This window comes from Gymnoscopelus microlampas, assembly GCF_963454915.1.
Source record: "Gymnoscopelus microlampas genome assembly, chromosome: 4".
Lineage (NCBI taxonomy): Eukaryota > Metazoa > Chordata > Actinopteri > Myctophiformes > Myctophidae > Gymnoscopelus > Gymnoscopelus microlampas.
The window spans coordinates 4386478-4400341 of NC_139941.1; the positions used below are offsets into that span (position 1 = coordinate 4386478).

General features: G+C 43.1%; 1 protein-coding gene across 1 annotated transcript in view; it reads left to right on the top strand.

The window, feature by feature from the left end:
• Nucleotides 1-2089: 2089 nt before the first annotated feature.
• The window catches only part of LOC311043260 (uncharacterized protein), a gene marked incomplete at its 5' end in the record, with an annotated part of 41577 nt that continues 29802 nt past the window's right edge, over nt 2090-13864 (top strand). Inside the window, 3 exons of the mRNA XM_084054436.1 lie at nt 2090-2120; nt 10855-10967; nt 12419-12604. Coding sequence (XP_083910562.1) covers nt 2090-2120; nt 10855-10967; nt 12419-12604 — 330 coding nt within the window. The remainder of the gene's footprint in view (nt 2121-10854; nt 10968-12418; nt 12605-13864) is intronic.

The following is a 13864-nucleotide window of genomic DNA, read 5'->3' on the forward strand; positions in this document are numbered from 1 at the left end:
CAGAGGTTGATTATCAATTAGGGTCATATGAAGGACATCTGTGCCAAATTTCGCGCTTGTATCACCAAGTGCACTATCGTGTATTGAAAACGGCAAAATTCCGCCCTGCTAGATGGAGAGGCTCTGCATTGGAGATTATGGACAGACACAACCGCAGGCCACAGTTTATTGACATCGTCACATTCATTGAGCGACAAGTCAAAATCCTCTCTGATCCAGTCGTTGGAGACATTCAAGATGCACCACTGACTACAGGAAATAGAACTATGAACAGAATGAAATCACAAACCACACCCAGATTCAAAGGAGACAGTTTTGCCACCACTGTTACCATGGAAACCCCTACACTGGAAGACCAAACTACACAGCAAAGTAATACATCCACTCACAACACCAACATTTGTGTATGCTGCTCACAACCTCACACACTGGACCAATGTCCTCAGTTGGAGGAAAAGACACACAGGGACAAGATTTCTTTTATTAGGACAAAGGGAATCTGTTTTGGCTGCCTGCGCATTGGGCATATGAGCAGGACTTGCGAGAAGCGCTTGACTTGCAAGCTGTGCAACCAAAACCACCCCAGTGTTCTTCACATTAACCAGGAGGACAGAGCAAGCTACTCGGACTCAAACCAGCCAAGGAACGCATCTGTGAGTAATGCACGGGTGTCTTTGCATACATGTGGTCAAACAGGGGCCGGTAACAGTGAGGGGATTCTGTCCATCTTGCCGGTACAGGTGAAGTCCAGCAAGGGAGACAAAATAATTCAAACTTATGCATTTTTAGATCCAGGAAGCACTGACACATTTTGCTCAGAAAACCTGATGAGAAGGCTGAACTTGAAAGGAAGGAAAGCCCAAATCAGCTTGCTAACCATGGGCCCAAAGACATCTGTGTCCAGCTATATGCTGACTGACTTGGAGATCTCAAGCCTCTCTGGGAAACTGTTTTATGACCTGCTATGCCCAAGGTCTACAGCCAGAAGAGGATGCCCGTAACCACAAACAACATCATCAAAGAAGAGGAGCTGGCTAAGTGGTCATACCTGGATGGTATTGCAGTTCCTCGTATTCAGGCTCATGTAGAGTTGTTGATAGGTACCAACGCCTCTAAATTGCTTGAGCCATGGGAAGTTGTCAACAGTCATGGCAATGGGCCATATGCCATTAAGACCCTATTGGGGTGGGTCATTAATGGTTCCCTTTCAGGCCACAGTGAGCAGCGGAGTGAGAGTGGCTACCCTGCTGCTGCTGTCAATAGGACCTCCATAACAAAGTTGGAGGAGTTGCCAATTGGATGGAAAATAAAGTTTGGGAGGAATGATACATTCCACAGAAAACAGGAAATACAGCTCATTAAATCTGCATTGGGAAACCAGAATTTTACACCAGACGATCTGTGGAGAGCTGAAACTGCCATCTATCGCTTCACACAACGGCAAAGGTTCTCTGATGAACCTGCTTTGCTGTTACCAGGTGAAGTGAAGAAGGACAGTCCCATCTCCAGATTGAGGAGTAATGACTGGATCACTGGTGCCAATGCAGCAACCCAAAAGATCCTGTCCAACTGTGTCTTCAGCAGGCACCATAGAGGGTCTTCTCAAAAGGAGATGAAGAAAAATCAAATACATCTTGGACCTTTTGTGGAAGCACTGGCTGATGAGAGCACTTGCCTTTTGCTACAGGAGCGGCAGAGGTGAAGTAAGGAGAGACAAAGTCTTGTCCCTGGGGACATCGTATTTTGCAAGGAAAGGACTGGTGCATTCTGCACTGAAGACTAAAAAACAATGTTGCTTGTTTCACAAAGCTGCCATTTGAAACCTCTAACTTAGAGGAATTTTGCTCTTGCATTGTATTTATATGAATTTATGGCTCCATTATGTTTTATTTTGAATTGTTCCTGGCCTCCTGCCATCCTCAATTAGGGGCCGGTGTGTTGGAGCCAAAATGCCTTTATATTTATTTTGCTTGTTATATGTAAATGAATGATGTGGCCTTGGTGATATTGACACTGATGTCTTCTTAAATCACAGTGGGTGGCCCTAATATCTACCTTATGTTGCAGAGGTGTGGCATTATTAGTCACCATGACAACCACCACAGGAGAGGTGTGGCATGGTCAGTAGCCATGGCAACCACCACAGGGGGTGGTTACCCATTTATACCTGGTTGGTGGGTGATTGTGTCCAGGTGGCAATGGGGAAAAGCCACACAGTTTTTGACCGTGTTTCATGTGCTGTACAGGTCGGCATTCAATGCTTCTGTCTGAGTATTGTGTATCTATGATTTATTGGCAATAAATGGATTGACATATCCGAAATTATACAACAGCTCTGGACATTGAATTCATCATGCACGCGTCTAACTAAACTCAACCCAGTTGCCCCTCGCAGTAGGCTTAAAGGTAAAGGCTCTACATAAACCATAGATCTATCCTCATTTATCTAAGATATTTGTATATCATTAAAGCTGAATTCCATTCCCCAAAGCTCGGTCACTCGCTCACTCTCCTCGCTTCCTCCACTCGCGCCTAAGCCCCGCCCCTGCGAGGAGCCGAGGATTATTAGCGAGGACGGAGTGGTCGACCGGCTGCCTTCAAAGGATCGGACTGCACTCAGCTTCATTTCAAAGCGACGGCAAATTCCGTGATCACTTATGACGTCTCACACAGCTCGACCAGAGCCGTGGATGAAAATATACATGCATAGAATAATATGCAGGTATAGAATAATAAAGAATATAAGAATAGACAATTCATCAATGTGGATGGATGGCCACATCGTTATCTTTGTAAACATTGTTGTGCAAAGCCATTTATTCCTGAAATAGTGAATGAAGCGCCAGGATGAGCAAACTTACATTTATGAATTTAATCCTGACCTGTCCCTCTTTTTTCTCGTACAGTCCCCAGAACCCCAGTAGGCTACAAAACATAGTGGAGTAAATACTCCACTATGCGTGGCAAAAAGGAAAAGTCGCAGCCGAGGGGCGCGCAGAACGGTGGATGCATATTTATAGCAGAAACAGGTTCACATTTAACTATAGCCGTACTCATTAAATTCTGAACCGATTCTTAAAATGTAAAATTCTCTATTGGCTGTGAAGGGTCTTCTTTCATGTGTATCAGTCAGGATTTTTTCACCATCAAACAATATCAAGCAAAAAGGAAATATCGGCGGGTCCTTCTTCTCCATCGCGGTGCTCGCGCACCTCTCGTCCTAAAACACCCTCGCCCCAGGTCTAATCCGGCGGCCTCGGCCCGCGAAAAAAATGGGGTAGTGTGTTGTAAGACGAGCGTTCCGTTTTCCACCCGTTTTCTTTTCTTTTTCTTCGTCCCAGAAGTTAACATAATCTTTTTATTTTTCTTCGTCCCAGAAGTTAACATAATCTTTGTCACAGTCATTTATAGTAGTCCGTGCACTGCATTGAGGCATAGAAGGGAAAAAACAAAAAACGTGAACACGTGATGCGGAAGTCTGCCTCGGAGGAGCTGTGGAGAGTGGTCGAGCGTACACTTGATGTACACTCGCTCAATGCGGAAGTAGAGAGCCTCCTCGCCTCCTCCACTCGCCTCCTCCAAGAAGCAAATGAACAATTGGACCCCGACTACTTCCGGTTCGAAGTCGGAGTGACCGAGTGGGAGTGAGCGAGTGGCCGAGATTTTCGGTATTGGAATTTGGCTTAAGTGTTTCCTCTGTTTTTCGGTTAATTGTCCAGTCCTAGTAGCTAGAGATCTCTGATCATATGTGAGACTAACTACCACCTGTCTGACTGAATGAACAGAGCGCCACCAGGTGGCTGAACTTGGCTCGGCAACATAAGAAAATATGAGCACAATTCAAGCGTCAACAAGTAGTTTCTTTAAATGCACGGTTCAGGAGTTCATACTTCATACAGACATTCATTACAATGTCCTTAAATTAGGTTTATTTTATTTAAGTAGGCAGGGCATATGTATGGGTCTAATAACCATCTTGAAATTTAAACTTGACTTTCTGAACCTACACCCATCTGATCTATGGGCTGATTGTAGGGCTTTTAGCCTTATTAGATTAGCACTTCTACAGTTTGTTTTTTTATATACCTGAGAGAGTGTTGCACCTGGTCTTCCTATGCAGTAATGTCCATGTTGACACATCAGCCTCTTCCTGTTCCTGTTTAATCTGTGGAGGTAGTGGTTCCTCCTGGACCAGACTGGGGCTCCTCCTGTCCTCGTGTTCAGATGAAACCTCTTTACACACAGACAGAAGGAAGAATCAGCACCACAACTCAAAATGGGTTAACAACTGGTCAGTAACATTGAGGACTCTAACAGGAGCACTCATCCAAAGTCACTTCGACTTTGCATGCACCTCATGGTGCATAAGAGCACTTACAGGTGGCTGCAATTCGAAACTGACCCCTGTAAAAAGTCAAAGCCTAACCCCCCGAACTGATTGCTGTACATGTTTTTTTTTTTTTTTCTAACTGTTCCTATGATGTTTTGCAGTATTGTATATTGTATATTTTGTCTGTTGTTACATGTTTTGATGAATTGAGTACTGTACAAAGGACCCCAATGGAAACAAGCCATAAGCTTTCTTGGGTTTAAAATCCTCTTAACAGGCCTTCTATAGAACTGTACTTTCCTGTGCTTTTATTTGCAAACTGCTAATAAAGTATTCAATCAATAAATCAAGTGTAGTTAAACTAGCAGCTTAGCTCATCGGAGAGATCATCATTGAGGGTGACCCTCATTTACAATGATGCAGAGATTACACACAAATAAATAACATAAGAACAACAAGAAAAACGATAATTTTGACAAACAGTTGTGTGTTGACAGCAATCAGTTAAAACAGTTGCATACAGGTAATGCATGGTTATTATATAAATTCCTAAAATGGCCAATAGATAAAAGGGTATTCAGTTTGAGCTCTTGTTGCAAGAGGTTCCAAGAATCAGGTGCACCAAAGCTGAAAGCAGTCTTTCCCAGTTCCAAACTGGCAAAAGGAACCAGAAGGACTAGCCAATCACTGGAGCGAGTTAGAATGTGACAGGTTTCTGACATAGCATGGATGAGATATAAGGTGGTAATGTTCCTACCAGGGCTCTATAAATAAAGAGTTGCCAATGATTATTGGGCCTCTCAGTCCAGCCCACCTTATCATAAAGGGCACAGTGAGTGTTGCAGCTGTCACCAGTAATACACCTCAGAGCTGAGTGGTAAATAGCCCTGGTTCAGAGCGTTAGTGAGTTCCCTCTAACGCCCTGGAATTCCACTGCCCTGCGAGGGCTCCAACAGTAGTGAAAATAAACAAAACCATTTCGCTACTCACCGAAACAAAGGCTATTTTGTGTTGTTGAAAGTCTATTCTCGGAGGTGGGAAGCCTCTCAGCACCCCACCAAATCTGTAAAATACATTTACACAGCGACAGAAAATACATTTTGTCCCTGAGACGGAAATTATTTTTATTTACTCCACAATGCCCTCTACAGATTTGTTTAATGGTAAGTTCAAATCCTCCAGATCTGTAGAGGGCGCAGTGGAGTAAATAAAAATAATTTCCGTCTCGCGGACATATTATATTTTCTGCCCAAAAAGTGTATTTTACAGAGTAGGTGCGGACGGTGCTGAGAGGCTTCCCACCTCCGAGAATAGACTTTCAACAACACAAAACAGCCTTTGTTTCGGTGAGTAGCGAAATGTTTTTGTTTATTTTCACTACTGTTGGAGCCCTCGCAGGGCAGTGGAATTCCTTGTACAAGCGCAGAGCGAGGGGTCTTCCAGGCAGTTAGAGGGAACTCACTAACGCTCTGAACCAGGGCTAAGTGGTAAACTGAGTCCAGAGGCTTGAGTGTGGAGGCAGTTTCATGACGATAGATTATATCGTCATCGCTGCCAACTTGTAGCTCATCTCGTGTTGAACGTATGTAAACATGTGTCTGACATGAAGCATGAACCAACCTGCTCTGTGTAGTTTGATGTGTGGCTGTAGCATCACGTCCAGCAGTTTGTTTTGTGTCTCCAGAGTTTCTAGTGACTCTATCTCTCTCTGGAAGAGGTTGCACATGAACTCTGAAGCCGCACTGAGGCGCTCCAACACAAACACTCTGACATTAAGCTTCACACTACAAACATCAACACCACGCTGTTTTTCCAAAACACACAATATCTCCTCTCCCACCGACGTCATGTGTTCATTTATCTTCAGCTGTACAGCCTCCATTTGACTCCTTTTACCTCCTTTAGCTTTATGAGACATTTTCACCAAGCTCTAGTCTATTCCTACGTTGAGCATCCCAAACAAATGAAACGGTAGCAATCATATATATATATAAATATCTATGGTAGCAATGGCCGAGCTCTGAAAATAAACAACACGCATTTACTTCCGAGTCAAAGTGTTATAAGCATGAGCAGCAAAGGATACAGGCACTGTTGCCTTTCGCCACCTGGTGGAAGAGGTGTGTAACTGAGTAAAGGACGGATGGATGGATGGATGGAGGGACTGCCTTCCACTTTCTTTTGAATAACATGAATGTTATACAAAAATGAAATTCATTTCACATATCTCACAAAATATATATCATTTATATATAGACGCAAAGTGTTGTTAAATTATATTCTTCATTAAAATGTTGATATTACCAAAAACAAGTACCAAACATATGTACGTGTCTACATATTTTGACAGCTTCAGTTGCTAGTTATTATTGTGGAAATGTAACTTTTCCTCTGTGAGAGAATTAATGAGTTTATACTAATATGCATTTTATGAGATTGTTTCAATGCAAAAGATGACAATAATATGACAATAATTATGTAATATAATCATGGGAAATATTATAATGAGAACATGAGAGTAAAGAATAGAAAGGGAAAAGGAAAAGTGATGGAAGAAGAAAAGGTGGACAGGGTCCTGTTGCCTTGGAAGGCAACGGGAGTCTGACATCGATCTGGATGTTGGGGTTGGGGCAGCTTAAATACAGATTCTACAAGGATACAGACACATTGTAATGATATTTATGATGATCTGGATGTTGGGGCAGCTTAAATACAGATTCTACAAGGATACATACACATTGTAATGATATTTATTATAATCTGGATGTTGGGGCAGCTTAAATACAGATTCTACAAAGGATATACACATTGTAATGATATTTATTATAATCTGGATGTTGGGGCAGCTTAAATACAGATTCTAGGATACATACACATTGTAATGATATTTATGATGATCTGGATGTTGGGGCAGCTTAAATACAGATTCTACAGTTCTACACATTGTTATATTTCTGAGGACTGACATTCCTCTGTCTGACTAAAAGATGTGTCCTCAACACTTCTCTTCTGCCAACAAAGCTATAGCACTATAGGTAGTGTTGCAGCCTATTAGTCCGAAGGTTGAGAGTTCGAATCCTGTTAATGGCAATAGGTTGAGATGTCCAATCAAACCATTCTGTTTCCATCTCTCTCTCTCATCAATCTATTCCGTTTCCATGTCTCTCTCTCTCTCTTCAAATCTATTCCGTTTTCATGGCTCTCTCTCTTTCTTTCTCTCTCTCTCTCTTCAATCTATTCCGTTTCCATGTCTCTCTCTCTCTCTCTCTCTCTCTCTCTCTCTCTCTCTCTCTCTCTCTCTCTCTCTCTCTCTCTCTTCTCTCTCTCTCCAGTTTCCATGTCTGTCTGTCTGTCTGTTTTCTGCTTCGAGAAACTGGTGAGGGAATACATCAGCTCCACGCTACCTGCCTCGCTGGATCCGTGGCAGTATGCATACCGCAAAAACAGATCCACCGACGACGCTATTGCCATGGCTCTCCACACCGTCCTCTCGCACATGGACAACAAGCTGCTGAAGGACAAATGTGTACGTATGCTGTTCGTGGACTACAGCTCAGCATTCAACACCATTGTCCCAGCAATACTTGACAAAAAGCTCAGAGACCTAGGGCTACACCCAAGCATGTGCGACTGGATACAGGACTTCCTGTCCAACCGACATCAGGTGGTGAGAATGGGCAGCATCACATCTGACCCCCTGACCCTCAACACCGGAGCACCCCAGGGATGCGTGCTGAGCCCTCTCCTCTACTCCCTGTACACGTATGACTGCATAGCCACACATGTCTCCAACACCATCATAAAGTACGCGGACGACACGACAGTGATAGGCCGAATCGTGAACAACGACGAGTCTGACTACAGAGATGAGATCAACTCACTGGCGCTCTGGTGCCGGGAGAACAACCTCGCTCTCAACGTCGACAAGACCAAAGAAATGATCGTGGACTTCAGGAGGCCGCGGAGAGACCATGCGCCCATCCTCATCGACGGTGCTGCAGTGGAAAGGGTCAGCGAGTTCAAGTTACTCGGAGTACACATCGAGGAGGACCTTAAATGGGAGACGCACACCACACACGTGAAGAAAAAGGCTCAGCAGAGACTGTACTGGCTCCGCCGCCTGAATAAGCTTGGAGTAGGACAGCGCATCCTCAAGCTGTACTACAACAGTTCGGTTGAAGGCAACAGGCTGCATCACGGCCTGGTACGGGAACTGCACTGCCCGAGAGAAGATCAACCTACAGCGAGTAGTGCGATCGGCAGAGCGAATAATGGGAAGCGAGCTCCCAGCGCTTCAGGATCTGTACAAGAAGCGGTGCGTGGTCAAAGCCAAACGCATCATCAAGGACAAGTACCACCCAAGTCACAGACTGTTCAGAACCCTACAACGACCGCGACCGGGCAAGGGGACCTACCGCAGTATCAAGAGTTCCACCACCAGGTTCTGGAATAGTTTTAACCCGGCTGCTGTCAGAATGCTGAATGAAGCATGAGCCCTTTTCAGCAGCCTGACAACAGGCGGCACTGCCCAGCTGGTTGCAGACATTTCTGGCTCTTCCTGAACACACCTGTGGATTATTATACCAGGAAATGACTTGGACTTATGAGGAAAAACCCTACAGGTGTACAGTTTTGTGACAAAAGCTTTAGTCAAAATGCTAATCTTAAGAAACACATGTTGATACACACAGAGGAAAGGCTTTAGCGGTACACTTTGTGGCAAAAGCTTTAGTCAAAATGCTAAAGATTACTTTTTGTTGCTCTCCCTCATGGAGCTACTTGCGGATTATACCAGGGTCAGTCCACCCTTAGGTGAACACGCACTGACCCTCTGCACCTTAATCCCCATGTATAACGCACAAACTTTTTTTTTTTTTTTTTTTTTTTTTATTATTGCGCTCTTTTTCTCTCTAAGCACCTTAGCGTCTATAAGTATATCATGCACAGTATACATACATTGCTGCTATGCTCAGGCACCTTAGTTTGTCTCTTATCTCAGGTACTTTGTAAATATGTAGATAACTTGTTTTTGGCCTTCTATTGTTCTCTTGTTGATCTCCTTCCCACTTGCCCCCTACCCCTCTCTTCTTCTCTCTCCCCACTCTTCTTTCTACGGAATCTAACGTTGCGATGGGAGTGATGTACAAAAACGAATTTCACCCACTTTTTTACCTTGTAAACCTGTGATGTGACAATAAACCTGATTCTGATTCTGATTCTGTGTCTCTCTCTCTCTGTTGAGGTGATCACTATTTGGTATTCGTAGGCTTACGCGTAGTAGTATTTCTTGAGGTTAGGGGAAGGCATAGTTTCACTGAGGCTAGGGTTATGGGTTTAAAATGCTCATTTGTTAATTGCATGGTCTTCTTTCTCTCAAGTTCAGTCTTCTATGTTTCTATGGCTTATTGTGCATATTACTTATCATTGCTTCTTTCTTTCTTCTCTCTGCAATCCCTGGCCCCGTATTATTGCTGCTTGCAGATATATTTATTATTATTATTATTATTATTATTATTATTATTATTATTATTATTATTATCATCATAAACAGCATCCTGACCTCCAATATTGACCTCTGAAAACAAAATGGCAACGCTACAGTAGGCCTACGTAGCTTATTTCATATGTGGGCTTAAAGTTGACTTCTTACAGTGGTAGAAGGGCAACACTGATATCTGCTGTCGGAATATGAAGCAGACTAACCACATACTGTCACTATGGTGACAACATGTAAAAGCCTAATTAGAATATGTGTTGTCTAGACAGATGAAATTAAATACATTGCAAACTTTTGTCATGATAACAGAATTTGTGACACAAGTTTGGAATCTGCATTATAAGCAACACAATACAGAGATACATTACAATATCCACAATCCCTCAGCATTCTGCTCAGCTGTTCAGAATGCTCATTTGTTAATTGCATGGGCTGCTTTGTCTCAAGTTCAATCTATTCTGTTTCTACATCTTATTGTGCTATTATTGCATAGAGCTTTTTGAATTTCATTCCTTGGCTCCGTTCATCACTGCTTGCAGCTATATTTGACCTTGTATTTCAGTTATTTCAAATTTTGAACTGTACTTTCATGTGCTTATTTTCTGCAAACTTCTAAATAAAGTATCATCTAATTAGTGAAAAATGAAAACGGGACCTGCAAATTATTCTAAACTTTCCGCGTTTCTGACAATAATCATATTCTTTGAGACACATCCGAGTTTTTGACGGGTCAAACAAGGGAATCACGTGACGTTCTTCTACCCTATTCGCTCATACTAGGACATGACGAATATCTAGAGGGCGGACTGCCCCGGCCCCAGCTTTTCAATGCACACCACAACAGCACTGCACATCATTTCAATGAAAGTTGCTGTCAGTGGCGTTTGAAGCACCCAAAAGTCTACTGGAAGTACCAATTTCGGAGCAGGTTGAGTTATGAGCAGGCGCACTAGGGTTTCAAACGGTAGACGCACGCGCAGTAGCATTTTAAATGCGGACATGTTGCTATCCCAGATGTGACCACCAGGCGACGGCCGCCTCACACTGTTTACTGTGGTTCTGGGGGTTTGGTCCGCAGCAGCAGTTCTGTGTGTCTACTGTCTACAAACTGCATTGATTCAGTTTATTTCCTCCTTTCAGGTACAGTATTGTGTACCAGGCTTTATTGGGGTAAGTGTGGGAATGTATTGTCAGTTTTTTTTATTGATTCATCACTTGTACATGTTTTCATGAATACTATAGTATAGATTCACAACGTGGCTGTGAGAGTGTAAACAATGAAATGCGCTCATGTTAAGCTAATGAGGCTAACTAACGTCCAGTGAGTTACATCAGTAGGTCGGTCATTCACTGAAGAGTTGACGTTACTGGGAGACATTGGGTGTTCCATTCATTCTACAAGGATTATTACTGCTAGCCAAAGAGACATTATCATCAACAACAACAGAACCGTCTCTTCTCTCAGCTTGTTGTTGTGTCTGTATTCCTCCATCACGTAAGAGTAGGACGTCTCTCTGACTCAAATAAATAGGGAAGCCATCGTATTCAAATGCTAATTCCTCGTCTATGCTCCAACTCGGGTGAATATATTCTGACTGAATGTAAATCTAAATAGTGGTAAATGCTAATGTTGACATAGTGCCACTGCTAAACCAGTGATCTTCCACCTTTTTTAAAGATCCCCAGCTTGATATCGTTGCTCTCGGGCATACAGCTCTTATGTACATAAGAGCTGTACGCATATCCCCCCCCCCCCCCCCATTTTGGTGCATTTTGGGAGTGTAATTTATCAGGCTTTATCAGGCTTTACTAACATGGGATCCATTAAAAAGCTAAACAGAACTTGATTTGATGACTAAAGCAATAAAAGAGCCATATTTAACAATATTAACTTAAAGGTGATTATCTCTTTATGATTGTATTCAATTACAATTCATTACTTAGATACATGGAGTGTGTATGTGTGTGTACACTGTATGTGGGACTGGAGTTTATCCAGACATAATATACATAAAGTGATAGTAAAAGAGTAGCATTCCCACTCTCATTAGAGAGATCGGCCCATTCTGGGCGCCGTCTTACCCATTATCCCTAAACTTCTTTGCCATTTTTTACTAATTTGAAAAACATTTTCAAGTAGTTCAAATAGCCAATCTACATCGACACATTGTGAGCTTGTAGATTTGCTATTTCAACTATTTGAAAATGTTTTTCAAAATAGTAAAAATGGCAAAGAAGTTTAGGGATAATGGGTAAGACGGCGCCCAGAATAGGGCCGATAGAGACAACAACAAAAAAATCTAATACTGGCATGGGGCTTAGCATATCAAAAAGCGAAGGAGTCTCCTTGAGGATGCAGGAGAGTTGGCAGATCTGCAAGCTCGAAACGTGACATGTTTTGAGCTTGTAGATCTGCTACTTTTGATGCTTTTTGGGGAAAGATCAGAGAGTAAACATTATTTTTTATATAATGTGTACAGACCAGAGCCTCCTTTTTAAATCCCGGCCAGACATGACATGGTAACAGATAAGACGGCAACAATATGATCTTGAAATTTCTGGGTCCATGTCTAATGTGTCTCTCTTATCAGTCAGCAGATACTGAGGACCAGGGTGAGAGTGAACTCCTGGTTGAGAAGGTGGAGGGGCCTGCAAGGATGCATCGTGGGGCTGCGGTGACCAGAGAGACTGGCCGGGAGGCCTTCACAGGAGAAGATATTGCCTCCCTGGAGGATCACAGTGACCGTAAGGTGGCTGGTCATGCCAGTGAAACAGAGGTTAGTGGGTTCAATGTTATCTCCTTCCTTTTGAAGATGCCTCTATTGACAGTTTCTGACCTTAAGGTTTTTAAGGCCAAGTACATCTCATATCTACTTGCCCCGTTTGCATTTCTACTTGCCCTGCCTAGGGCGAGGGGGTACCGTTGCCGGCAGTGATTCGTCAGTGATGTCACTGTCAAGCGACAGTGAGCTCAACCATGGACGTACCGTACGCAATACGCTCGAGGCTGGTTGTAAAGATGCCAAGGATGTGTCAGTGATGTCACTGTCATATTTGTGCAATACATAAACTAGAAATTCCCGTCCGCCTTCTCCCAGGGACCCGGGGTTGGGAACCTTTGTATAACACACAGGGGAAGGCAAAGTGGGAACATGCATTCGCAGCGCGCACACACGGAGAGACACAGCGAGTGTGTGCAGCAGCCTGCAGAGAGAGAGAGGGAGAGAGCATGCACGCAGCCGCACACAAGGAAAGATGAGAGACACAGCTTTGATCTTTAATTATCAGTATTTGCAACACCTGGGTGTGATTTGCTTCAAGTGACGCTGGAAAATGAAGGGACAGGGATTTAGCATCCAGCAACATTTTCCAGAGGAAGAGAGAGAATGACTGTGTGTGTGTGTGTGTGTGTGTGTGTGTGTGTGTGTGTGTGTGTGTGTGCGTGTGTGTTTGTGTGGCTCATGCCTATGTACAACAAATTCAAAGAATTGAATGTATATTCTACTGTATATATTTTTTTAACAAGCACAATCTTATCTCAACGCAAAATGATGTTCTTATCTACACTAAAAGCAAAAATAAATAAATAAATAAGGTTTTCCCATTCAGACACATAGCAGTACATACAGTGGATGTCTGCATTTCATTGGATTCAAGGCAAAAATATTACCTTATGTCACTGCTAGGCTGTCAACGAATATTCCATATTCAAATATTAAAAATAAAAGAATGTCCGACTATAAAAAATCAAGGTTCAAATAAAAAATAAAATAACTCTTACGCTAGACTTTAGGCGCATGTAACCTTAAACGGCAGCTGTTCTCGCGAGATCACAGAGAGCCGTCAGTCTGAGAGGCTGAAGGGAGGCTTTATTTAATCGTACAACCGTGTCACGCGCGAACGTGTTCCCGATATACAAGTCTACAATGCGTCGCTGATTCAACTTGTTGTGGGCTTGTTGATTAGCTGTGTTTGCCACGCAACACTGTCACACGAAGAAGGATAAATCAGCTGCCTCGCTGTATGCTGTAAACAGA